At 49.9% G+C, this 12,711-nt stretch overlaps 1 protein-coding gene across 5 annotated transcripts; it reads right to left on the bottom strand.

Annotated features, from left to right (window-relative positions):
* Nucleotides 1-3,862: 3,862 nt before the first annotated feature.
* Tysnd1 (trypsin like peroxisomal matrix peptidase 1) lies at nt 3,863-12,332 on the bottom strand. Of its 5 annotated transcripts, none has more exons than XM_048809544.1 (4): nt 11,013-12,327; nt 9,227-9,357; nt 8,025-8,113; nt 3,863-4,631 (listed from the first exon to the last, which is right to left on the bottom strand). In XM_048809544.1, the coding sequence occupies exons 1-4, from the start codon at nt 12,173-12,175 to the stop codon at nt 4,575-4,577; spliced, it is 1,440 nt and encodes a 479-aa protein (XP_048665501.1). In that variant the 5' UTR covers nt 12,176-12,327; the 3' UTR covers nt 3,863-4,574. The 5 variants fall into 5 exon arrangements, 4 of the variants coding, with proteins under 4 accessions (XP_048665501.1, XP_015356027.1, XP_048665496.1 ...); XM_015500541.2 differs by having other exon boundaries at nt 7,928-8,113; nt 11,013-12,325; XR_001505119.2 differs by having other exon boundaries at nt 4,400-4,631; nt 7,677-8,113.
* Between the last annotated feature and the right edge of the window lie 379 nt (nt 12,333-12,711).

Raw genomic sequence — 12,711 nt, 5'->3', positions numbered from 1 at the left:
ACTCTGCTTGTCACTTCTCAGCCCATTGGAGGCTCCCACTTTGCCCCTGTCTCTTAACCACTGTTGACCCTGGCCCTTTGTGGCACCTACTCCTGCAGTATCACCTCCACTCCCCAGCTTCATCTGTAGTCCAGTCAGGCCTATCCTAAATGGACCCACCCTGCCACAGCTCCATCAGAAGCCACAGCCCCAGATGCAGCAAGGTGTGGGCCCAATTAGCTCTTTGTTCCACTGGGCATTTGTGTGGGAAATTTGAGAGGCTTCCTGCCCTCTTCCTATTGAAGTAAAAATGTCACTGGGCAAGCATCAGGCATGGCAGCCCAGGCCTGAGATCTCAGTGACTTCAGAGGCTGAGGCAGAAAGTTTAAGGCCAACCTGGGCAACTTAGCAAAAATAAAAAGGGCCAGGGCTGCAGCTCAGTGGTAGAGTGCCCCTGGGTTCATCCCCAGTGCCAGAAAGAAAGAAAAATCACTGGGCAGGCTTGGGTGGAGCAGCTAGGGTGGCCCCTGCAAGGACAGAATTAAAACAGGGAGCCTGGGACAGCACGGAGAGGTCAGGTAAGGAGATGGCCATGTGCTGGTAGTGGAGCAAACAAGTCAACATAGTGAGAACAAGTGAGAACTGAAGCTATTTGTGTGAGCTCATGGCGTACCACAGAGAGAAAGCAATAGAGATAAACAGATGTCAAGAGGGCCCAGGAGCAGCAATGTTTCTAAATGCCATTTTCCACTAGAAGAATCCTGGAGAAATGGCTGATTCTAAGAAAAGGACAAAGAAGCCTAGACCATTTTGTCATGAAGGACGTTCTGGAATAATGATGGGGAGATGCCACTTGAAGGCAGGCCCGCTAGCCAGATCCAGAGCAATATGGACACCAAAATAAATGACATTTTAACCCACCCAATAAAATATGAATCCATAAGTCCACACAGATACAGAGAGAAGGGAAAACTCTGACAACAGAATGCCACCTCCTGTGTGTAGGAGGAATGACAATACAAAGTTACCACTTGGCAACCAGTTCAGTTACTCAACCAGCAAACAGAATAGGTACAACACCTAACAGGTAAAGGTGGAATAAGGAACAGTAGATTTACATAGTCCCAAAGTACCTCTGCACAAATTTTGGGGTAGGTACCAGGAATTGAACACAGGACTTCATGCATGCTAGGCAAGTGCTCTACCCCTGAGCTCATCACCTGCTCTTTTCATATTATTTTGAGACAGAGTCTCACTAAGTCACCCAGACTGGCCTTGAGCTTGTTGTGATCCTCCTGCTTCAGCCTCCCGAGTTGCTGGGATAACCGGCCTGCACCTCTGTGTCTGGCTCAAATTATTACTCTTTATTACCCAGGAGAAATGAGAACTTTACAAAGGAGAAAGCTGTAGTCAACATTAGTATCCTCTGTAATCGGATAAATAAACATTGTGTGCTACTCCAGAGGACACGCAATGAGAAGACGTCACTTCTGTGACTACCCTGCCAAAGATGCTTGGACAAACCTAAGTGAGGAGACAGTCCATGAAATGACAGTCCTGTTGTCTTCAGAAAGTCAAGGGCATGAAGTTCAAGTAGAGCCTGAGGAGCTGTTCCGATTCAAGAGAGAACAGAAAAGTGGCATGTGGGTGCAATCCGTGACCCCAAGTTAGATCTTTTTGTTACAAAGAACACCACTGGGGCACGTTTGAAATCGAGTGGGGTCTCTGGGGGAAGGATATTTAGGAATTCTTGTGAATTTTCTGTGTGCTTAAAATTATTTCAAAAAATATGTGTGTATATATGTATGTATATATATATATGTATATAAATGTTACATATATATTATATATACATATGTTGGGGGGTACTGGGAATTGAACCTGGAATCATTTAACCACTGAGCTACATCCCCATCCCATTTTTATTTTCCCAGTAAAATCTCTTTATTCTTACAGATCAATGACTGTTGGCAGAGATACATTGCAACACAGAATGTCTATATGATTAAAATATTCTTTCTTCCCATTGACACAGTTGGCAGTTTTGAAAGAATGACAGGATACATATTTTTATCAACATAAAAAAATCAACTTTTAACAATAAATATTCAGAGATGGCTTGGAGTTGACTGTCATGGGTTTGCAGTTGGGTGTATTTCATGAAGCAGGGATCCTTTCTCTTCTCTTCCCCCAACCAACAGGCAGGTAGAGGACCTGATGGAGAACTCTAGGACCCCAAGACCCAACATCAGAGCCACAGGAGGGAAGGAAGCAGAGCCCCTCCATCTTACTGCACAGGAGCCAAGCTTCCCTTCTTGGTCAGACACTACTTTGATCTTGACGTGAACAATAAACTCTTAAGCCCTGAGATGGAGGGCACTTCCTCCTCACTATCTAACTCATCTGCTCCTCAGCACCCTGCATTCTCAGACCTCTACTTGAGGTCTCAGAACCCTGAACTTGTCATCACCTCATTGTTGTCCCAGCCAGAAATCCAGGCACCACTGGACCTTCCTCCCTCTGGGACTCAGCCCTCCATCTGGCCATTTCAGCCTCTTGTGGAACTCAATCCTCCCATGCCCACCGTCCTGCCTGTCAACTTCTCTCTCACCAAGGCCATCATAACTGGTCCTGGGGCCTCAGCCTTTCTCCTTTCCAATTTGGGAGCACTCCCAGAACAAGGGCGTGGTTGCACACTTCCTTCTCCCACTTCCCGCTGTTCTTGGCTAGAATACTGTCCCCATTTCTAGTCCACTTGGTACACTCTGAACTCTCGTTTCACAGAACAGCACCTGAGTCACCTTGATGAAGCCCCTCTCTGGTCCCCGGACATATTCTCGCACGGCCAGCTGCTCTGTGCATTGCACTCTGGGCCAACACACCAGTCTCCCAGGAACAGACTGAGTGCCTTGGCCCCATATGCTCTGGAATAGATCCTCCCTCCCACCCCCAGGAAGGCCAGACCTCAGACCCAGCTTCCTGCTTCCCCTGACCTACTGTAGGACTTCTCATGCTAACCTCACCCCCTGGGCTCGTTCCCACTCTGTAAAGGCAAGAACCACCATGACGGTAGTCTTCTGCAGTTGCCCAGAGTCCACTAAATATTAGAAGCAAGATACTCCCAAGGCACTCTTCCTGCCTAGATAAGCCCCCTAAGCCATCTCCAAAATGGCACTCAACCTGCAAATGAAAATCATTTTTTGCAGAGGTGCAGGGGTTTACTGGATATTGAACCCAGAGGCACTTTACCACTATGCTACATCTCTCGTCCTGTTGAGACAGGGTCTCCTTAAGTTGCTTAGGGCCTCACTAAGTTGCTAAAGCTAGCTTTGAACTTGCAGTCCTCCTGCCTCACCCTCCCAACAAAAATTATTTCTTGAGAGCCCTGGGCACACAGTGCACAGCGTCAACTCACAGTTGGTCTTAGCTCCTGCAAGTTGCTGTGGCTTCCTTGGAACTCCTACCCAGCCTGGAGCCCAGCCCAGACCTCTGCATAACCCAGGAATTTTCTAAATAGCTGCTGCCAGGGGCTGGGGATGTGGCTCAAGCGGTAATGTGCTCGCCTGGCATGCGCGGGGCGCTGGATTCGATCCTCAGCACCACATTAAAAATAAAGATGCTGTGTCCACCAAAAACTAAAAAATAAATATTAAAAAATTCTTTCTTAAAAAAAAAAAATAGCTGCTGCCAGGCCAAGACCACTACCCTCTAGGACCCACAAGCCCCAGACAGCACTGACTGGGACATGACTAGTAACCAGAGACAGTCTGGCAGGAGACTCCTGTGAGATGAAACCCTGCCAAAAAAACAGCATAGAGAGGGGGCATTCTTTACCGGGTGCTTGTCTACTTCTGATTGAACTCTTAGGAAAAAGAGTCGGCTATAGAGAAGTAGTAGATTGTGTTTATTCCCAAGTCCCAGCCACATATTCAACCCCCAAGATCCCTGAGACCCAGGATGTGGGCTGGAAAATGAAGGCACTGCATGAGTGAAGACCCAGGTGTCCTGGCCAGGGACCTGACTGCCCATAGGTGTGGCAGAGCAGGGACACACTGTACCCCAACCCTTTTTCTCTGGCCTTCAGAGTAGGCCCTGTGTGCTAAGGTCTTTTGAGCAAGCCCAGAGTCCTTTGCCAGCCCCGACATGGGGAGACCAGGAGTCAGCAGGACTTCCGAGCAGCACCCGACTACCAGGACCGGAGTTCTGTGTAGCTGGCTCGAATCCCCAGGAGGGAAAAAACATGATTGAGTCTAGTGCTGGAGAAGTAGGGAGGTCAAGAAAGCACCCCAAAACAGGCTGCCAACTCTGAGGCCCATGGAACTGGAGTCCTGGAGCTGGGTGGGCCTTGGATCCTAAGGTGGCCACAACCTCAACATCACTTCTATGGCATAAAACAGTCACTCTTCTTCTGCGGGGAGAGGGGATGACACAGCCTCAGAGCTTGCTCCTAGGGGTCTCGGGCAGGGGCCGCTGCAGCCTCCACACCACGCTGACTGACTCAGCAGCGCGGTTCAGGTCATGGAAGCCCCCCAGGTCGCCAGTCTGAATGTACCGCTGCAGGGCTGGCTGAAGCACCGTGATGGGAATGCTGAAGTTCAGGTGGGGGTAGGTGGCCCCTGTGTTATTGTCCCGGGTGTTGCTAGCGACAATGCCTGTTGAGGAGTCAGAAAACAAAGAGGATATGAGCTAGGGGTAGCCCAACCAGACGTGGGAGGAGGATCATCTCTATTCTGGAAACTCCAGGTCCTGGGGGAGCTCAAAACTTCCATCATAACAGATGCCACCGAGTTTCCTGTAATAAGGCAGCTGTACCTCACACCCCACCGCTAACCACAACCCTGCTCTAACACACTGTGTATTTCACTTATCCGGTCCTCCCTCTCTCCCAGTGGCCATGAAGGTGGCTCTTGAGTGCTTCATTCATGAAGTCTCCTCAGGGCCGAGAAGAGTTCCTGGCAGAGCAGGCCCTCAACAAACACTTGCTGAATGATGAATAGACAAGTCAGACCCACAGACACATTTTGGTTGGCCTGCTGTGTATTTTTTTTTTTAACCTTTATTTTTTATTTTTATGTGGTGCTGAGGATCGAACCCAGCCCCCCACATGTGCCAGTCAAGCGCGCTACCGCAGAGCCACAACCCTAGCCCTGTATTTTTTTTTAAAAGACAATTTCACACAGAGAAGCCTTGTCCAAATAGTTCCTGTATGCCTCTTACCCAGCTTTCCCCTATGTGATAACTTACTTTATCATAAAATGTTTATGGAAATTAGGAGATTAACTTTGCTAGACAGGCACAGTGGTGCATGCCCATAATCCCAGCAACTCAGGAGGTTGAGGCAGGAGGATTACAAATTCAAATTCAACCTCGGCAATATAGTGAGGCCTTGTCTCAAAAAAGAAAAAAAAAAAACTGGGGATATGGCGCAGTGGTTAAGTCCCTCTGGGTTTAATCCCAGATACAAAAAAAAAAAAAAAGAAAAAAAATTAACTTTGCTTCTATACTAAAATGAAGAACTCCTTTGGATTTCACTCGTTTTCTACTAATGGTCCTCCTTCTGTTCCAGGATCCAACCCAGGATCTCACATTGCTTTAGTTGTCACATCTTCCAAAATCTCTGACAATTTGGGCTGATTCCTCAGCTTTTCCTTCTTTCATGGCCTTGACACTTTGAAGAGTATAAGACAGTTATTTTGTACAATGGGCCTAAATTTATCCCAGGGTCAATGGGATTTACATTATTGGGAAGAATCCCAAAGAAGTGACCTGTCTGTGTTATTAGGAGGTGGCTGATGTCTATTATAGTACTGTTTGTCCTTTGTATGACCATGAACCCACACAAGGCAGCGCTCTACCATTGAGCTACTTCCCCAGCCTGTATAGTGGTACTTTTGGTGTTGACCTTGACCACTGGCTAAGCTAGTATCTGCCAGGCCTCTCCACTGAAGAGAGGATTCCACCTTTATAAATTCTAAATATTTGAGGAGCTATTCTGAGGCTATGCAAATACTCTGCCCACTACTTTCGACATCTGTCCATTTAGCTCTTGTCTGCAACTGCTGCTGTGGTGTCTTGTGAATCCCTGTTTTCCTCATTTCTTCTCTACATTAATTAATTAGAATTCTGTAGGGAAGAGCTGCTGCTTGTCTCCATTTCTAACTTCTGTGGTTCTCTTTGTGTCAATGTGGACTCACAGATGTTCAGTCTTTTCTTTGGGTTATAATGTGACACTACAGATATTTGTTGGCTGTTTGAGTTGTTCAATGGGAGCTCCAGGGTTGGTCCTGTCCTGTCAGCACTTGACATGCCCCATCATTCTTCTTATTAGGACTTCCTTTTTTGGGATAAGACACTCCTATCTTGGTTTTTCCCTGCTCCCGCCCTGGGATCATCCAGTTCTTGGTTCCTTTTGTTAAGGAATAGTATTTAGAAACCAAGGTCTGGGTTCCAAAAGCTCAAATGGAGTGAAAGTGTCCCTGTCCCTCTTGGTGGACAGAGTAGGAGATACAGACTGTGCAAGGGGAGTGGAGGGGACTAACTTATGCACACAAATCTGAATTTTATTTCTTCATTCACCTATTTGTATATATGGCTTAAAAAAGCAACCAGGATGTGAGGAAACATGGAGAAAAGTTGTGACTCTTATTACAAATAAATGACCACAATGAAGGAGAGAAACTGAGCTAAGTACCTTTGGAAAGCACTGTTCTGACTGACACTGTAAGGTCAAAGACAAAAACAATTGCACATGAACACACAACACTGTACTAGCTGAAACTGGTGCTCACCCCTGTGAGGTTTTTAGGAATTCTAAAGCTGTTTATACACGAGAGTTGAACAAACAAGTAAAAATACTGTAGATAGAAAAAGTAAGGCTACTCACTATAAGAGAAAAAAGTTAGAAATAATGAAATGCAGTGCTGGGCGCTGTGGGGCACGCCTGTAATCCCAGCAGCTCAGGAGGCTGAGACACGGGGACCACAAGTTCAAAGCCAGCCTCAGCAATTTAGCAAGGACCTAAGCAACTTAGTGAGACCCTGTCTCTAAATTAAAAAAAATAAAAAGGGCTGAGGGTGTGGCTCAGTGACAAGTGCACCTGGGGCCAATTCCAGGTACCAAAAAAAAGTAGAACTAATAAAGGCTAGTAATAAACAAGTAGTGCTATACACAGAATCCTAGCAGTTTCTGACTTACAGTGCTTCTCTCTCCCTCTTTTTAAATAGCTAAATGGATTTTAAAAAACAACAACAACCTGATATTACCAAAATTTTAAAAACAGAAGATTAAACAATCCAAATTTTTAAAAAAGTTCAGATGGGCATGGTGGCTTATACCTGTAATCCCAGCAGCTTGGGAGGCTGAGACAGGAGGATTGCAAGTTGAAAGCCAGCCTCAGCAAATTAGTGAGGCCCTAAGCAACTTAGCAACACTCTGTCTCAAAAATAAAATTAAAACTAAAAAGGGCTGGAGAAGTGGCTCCATGGTTAAGTGTCCCTGGGTTCGATCCCTGGTACTTAAAAAAATAAAAAAAAAATTAAAAAAATTCCCAGCTTCTTGTTAAATACTATCAGGCCACAATCTGCTGCAGCTGAGCAGAGTTAATCCTAATTGACCCCTGACCTCACCCCTCCATTTCCTCTAGTCACTCATTTATTCACTTTACCTGCCTAGGAACCATAGGCTTGAGACTGACTTACCTAAGGTCACAGAGCAGAGTAGTGGCAGAGAACGGATCAAGGTCCAGATCTCTTCCCTTCCAGCTCAGCCTACCTCCCTCTCCACCTTCAAAGGCAGAATAGCCTGAAAACTCGGTTGAACTAACTGTGGGCATAACGCCCACCATCTTCCCAGGCAGAGGGTCCTCCCAGGGCTGGACACAGAACATTCACAGGGCAGGACTGAGGCTCTGGCAAGGGGAAGGGTGAGAGGGGGCCAAGGAGCTGGTTACCCAGGAGGTCCCCTGAATGGGTGGAAAACAGGGGTCCCCCACTAGAGCCACCGTGCACAGCACACGTGGTCTGCAGCATCACTGGTGTGTCGTCCACCTGCACCACAGCTGACAGGATGCCTGAGGTCATCGAGGGTCCACAGGTTTGGCCAAAGACACCGAAGCCCACCACACTGACAGCATCCCCTGCAAGGGAGGGAAGGAGGGATGAAGCAGGGGAGGACTCACTCCCAACACATCCCCACCCTCTCCAAAGGTCCTGACTGTCTCTGCCCCTTGAGTTTCTGCTCAGATACTCCCATGCCAAGGAGCCTTCTTTCCCAGGTCCCCACTGCAGGAAGACCAGCCAGTCACATTTGGGGTTCTTTTTTTTCCTTTGGACCAGGGATTGAACTCAGGGGCACTCGACCACTGAGCCACATCCCCAGTCCTATTTTGTATTTTATTTAGAGACAGGGTCTCACTGAGTTGCTTAGTGCCTGGCAGTTCCTGAGGCTGGCTTTGAACTCAGAATCTTCTGTCTCAGCCTCCCAAGCCTCTGGGATTACAGACGTGCACCACGGAACCGGCTTTGCGGTTCTTTTCATGTATCTAGGTGCTCAATAAATGTCTGTGGAATTAATATTCATCATCTCCTGGGATTAAAAAGTCTCCTGGGAAAAGAAATAGTGATGAGGGCTATAAAGTAGCCACCACCTTCCTCCCCAAGTGTTTTGAAGGTACAGGGCAGAGCCTAGGGTTAGATGCTTTATAGGCACATCTCAAACAGTCTTCACCACACCCAAGATAAGGTGCATGGATCCCATTCTGCAGATGTGGTGACCCAGGCAGAGGACAGTTTAGCAGTCTGTCCAAGGACAGCAGTGGCAGAGGAGAAGATGATCCAGAGCATCTGTCCTCTTCATCACTATATCACACGGTCTCCATGAAATGGGACATCTCCCACCATGTGGCAGCATCTCGGAGCCATTTACCTAATCATGCCATGGGAGCCCTCCTCTGACCAGCCTGAATGCATTAGGAGCCCCCAAAACCCAGCCCCCCAACACTACACTGCTGCAGAGCCTGGGGGTAGGGCCACGCCTTACCCTTCACAGGGTACACCAGCTGCCCCCAGCACCTGGGGCATTCTGGAACAGCCTCCAACAAGAACCTCACAGTGCCACCCTGACTCATTACCTCTGCAGGCAGGGGAAGGGAGCTGCCACCTGGTGTGGCATGGCTAGTCAACCCTGACTCTCCTACCTGAGGTCCAGCCCAGACCAGAGGGCCTGCCTTCAGGTACCCTTTGTCCTTTACCTTCGTGGAAGTGCTCAGTTGGCACAGGCATAGGGACACCTTCTAGGTCCTCCTCCAGGTTCAACACTGCTATGTCATAGGGAGATGTCTCCTGGGTGGCAAACACCACATGTCCCCAGATGGCCACACTCCTGGGAGCAAGGGAAACAAGTGACAGGCTAGTTTTGCACTGGGGAGAAAGCAAGATGAGAGTGACAGCAAAATTCATGGACTTGGGAGTCAGAAGATCTGGGTCAGTCCTGAACTTAACCAGCCAGGCAGCTCTGGGTATGTCACTTAACCAAACATGCTTTACAAACAATAGAACACTTGTATGCAAAGTTTCCTGTTCCTTGCCATGATAATGAACACCTGATACCTGCTGAGCACCACATGCCAGGCCTGGTGCTGATGTCTTGTGGACATCATTTCACTTAGTCCTCTGTGACCCTGTGAATTAGGCACTGATACAATCTCCATTCTTATTTTTCATTTTTGGTACTGGGGCTTGACATTGTCTATTTTATATGGTATAGCTGAAGCCCAGAGGTTGAGTGACATTCCCAGGGTCACATGACAAGTAGTAGGAGTTGGGCAAACAAATGGGAACAGTTCTTCATTGCCTCCTTATGGGTTCATATATTATTGGGTGGCATGATAGATGGCATGATGGGCTTCTAGCCCGCCTAGTGCTTGTTTATATACATGCTAGTGCTTCCAGAGCACACTGAGTGCCAGTCTCTGGCCCAAGAATTTACATGTAAGCTCACTTAGAGGGGGCAGGGTGAAGCTTACACACATTTAGTGACTTGCCCAACACCGCACAGGGACATCCTGCTACGTACTGAAGGGGTATTTTCCTACAAACCCCGTGGTTTTCTTAGGAACAAGAATAGAGGGGTGAGGAGTTGGGGGTCATCACCAGGAAAACCTCACCATCAGCTTTCCCTGTAAAATCATGGTTGTCTAAAATCATGGCTGTCTGGTCAGCCACCCATGGGGCCCTCTGTGGCAAAGCTGCGCTGGGTTAGCCACACTGGGCTAACCTTGGGAATTCAAAAGATATTTAAAAAGGCTTGCAAGGTAAGGCCAGGCATTAACATCAAGGTGCTATACTGCTTAACTTTGGCCTGGATTAAGCACCTGGGGCTACAACAGAAACAGAAAAACCAAGCCTGGAAGCCAAGGCTCTGGCCCAGGGAGGACAAGGCTACTTTTGGCTACACAAGGAACTAGTGACTATCTGAAGTCAGCCCAGCTGCCCACCAGGATCATCTAAAAATTGTTCACAAAGTTATTCATCTGCCTGGGCCTCAACCCTTCATTTACTTAGGTAGAACTATACATTTGTAACTTTCACCCAGAGAGGCAGCCACTGCTAAATGGCAAGAGATAATTAAGATTAGAAGGTCTATCTCATCACCCCTAGAGGGCAATGTTCTGGGTCCCTGAAATGTCAACAATAGGGAATGGGATCAAAGGGCTTAGTGAGAGGTGTGAGGTCCAGGGCTAGGAGACAAGAAATTCAGACTGTGAAAAGGAGCTCAAAAATGTCCAGTTCTGTATGTAGGGAACGGCCCCACAGCTCCCAATTCCAAATCTGCTTGTATCTTGGCATCCTGACCAAGTTCTAGTCAGGCTCTGCCTATCAAGAATGAGGGGGAGTCACAGGCATCTACTCCCACTACATCCCCAAAGCACCAACATAAGACCAGCAGAAAGGCCCCCACAATCCTCCATGTGGAAGGTCTGGGTCCACACCTGAAACCTGATGAGGAGCAAAGAAGGACAGTCCTGAGGCCCTTACTTGGGGGTGACAGAATGCACCAGGACTCTGGCCGCGTCCCGAGGGGCCACGTGCCGGCAGGTCACCACGAGGCGAGACGCCACAGCCACTCCTGAGCCCCACACGGTGCCGCACTCCACCAGCACGGCTGCGGCTGCCCACGGGGGTCCCGGGTCTTGAAGGGACAGGCCCCGCGGGACGCCCACCTCGGGCGGCAGGAGATCTGCCAGGGTAGCGACGTCGGGCTGGAGGTGGGCGAGCGCTGCGCGGGCGACGCGAAGCAGCGGAGCTGCGGCGCAGAGCAGAGTGAGGCCTACCCACTCGCGGGCCTTCCAGCAGAGTGGCGCCGCCACCAGTGCCACCAGCGATCCTCCGGGTCGCGCAGCGAAAACGCCACCGCCCTCAGTGCCTGGCAGACAGCGAGCGTCGGTAAGCAGCAGCGGGCCGGCCACGTTGCTGAGCACACCGCGGCTCAGCGTGTTGAGGAAGATGTCTGGGCAAAAAGCCCCGAACGGGGAGCCGCAAGCCAGCAGCTGTGCGCCCTTGGGCACAATCCCGAGAGGCGCTACGGTCACCGCGGGCCCGACCTCCTCCTCCGCCTCCTGGCCGGGCTGCACCCGCAGCAGCGCGAACCAGCCCAACGCTCGCAGCTGATCCTCCTCCTCGTCCTCTGACACCTCATAGTCAGGCGCGGCGCTCGCGAAGCGCCACTGCTCTGCCGCCTCGCCTCCGAAGAGGCGCACGAAGTGGGCCCGAAAGGCTGGGCAGCTTAGCAGCAGCAGTAACTCGGCCCTGCGCGGCGGTTGCAGGGGTCGTCCGCGGGGCCGCGCGGCCAGGCCGGGTTCGAGGCCCGAGCATTGCGGCGTGCACAGTCCGGGACGACCCGGCTCCACGCGGCCGGCGGGACTCGTGGCCGTTGGTCCCCATTGTACGTGAAGGCGCAGGTCGTCACTACAACTGTCGCCGGGCAGGGTGGTGGTGTCGGCCGCGGTCAGGACCCCGCTACCAGCCCGCAGGAAGGGGGTGAAGATTCCCCCGTGGCACAACACCAGGCCCGGGTTGCAGCTCAGGATTACCCCGCTGCAGCTCCAAGAGCCCGCTTCCGGCTGTCCGGCCCTGGAGGCGCTCACCACGCAGCCCGCCTGCTCGGCCGCCTTCATGGAGGGCCCCCACTGCCGCCCCATGGTTCCTGGGACTGGACTTCCAAGGTTTCCCCAAGAACAAGCCAAAATGCAAGATAGGACCGGGACCCGCCAAGCCAGGGGAATTCGACTCAGCGCTACACACAACTGTGAGCTAGAGGCGAAAGCACTGACTCAGGTCTTCCTCGTCAAGCCCGATTGGCTAAGCCCCAACTGACCCGACCCGATTGGCTGGGCATGGGGCCGAAGTCTGATTGGCTGTGTATCTCCTTTCCCCGCCCTCTTTGGATTATCCAATTTGTGGGATTTCTAAGCAGCCATCCCACTAGACCAGCCCGAGGAAAGAGTGACAGGCGTGCGTCACCGGGATTTGTGGTGAGATGGCTTGAGGGATCCGCCCTCCGACCCTAATTTTTGGTAAATAGAAATGAGCACTTAAGTAGCTACACATGCCTATGCCTTTAGAGGCCAGATGCAGATGATCCTTAGTCTCTGACCCGGGATAATGCGGCCAATTTACTAGGTATTTTGAAAATGCTGTTATTTTTGTATTTTGAAATTTTTAAAGTAAACCTTAA

The sequence above is a fragment of the Marmota marmota genome, unplaced genomic scaffold, assembly GCF_001458135.2.
Source record: "Marmota marmota marmota unplaced genomic scaffold, marMar, whole genome shotgun sequence".
Lineage (NCBI taxonomy): Eukaryota > Metazoa > Chordata > Mammalia > Rodentia > Sciuridae > Marmota > Marmota marmota.
Note: the sequence above shows the minus strand (reverse complement) of the source record. Positions and strands in the feature narration are given on the sequence as shown.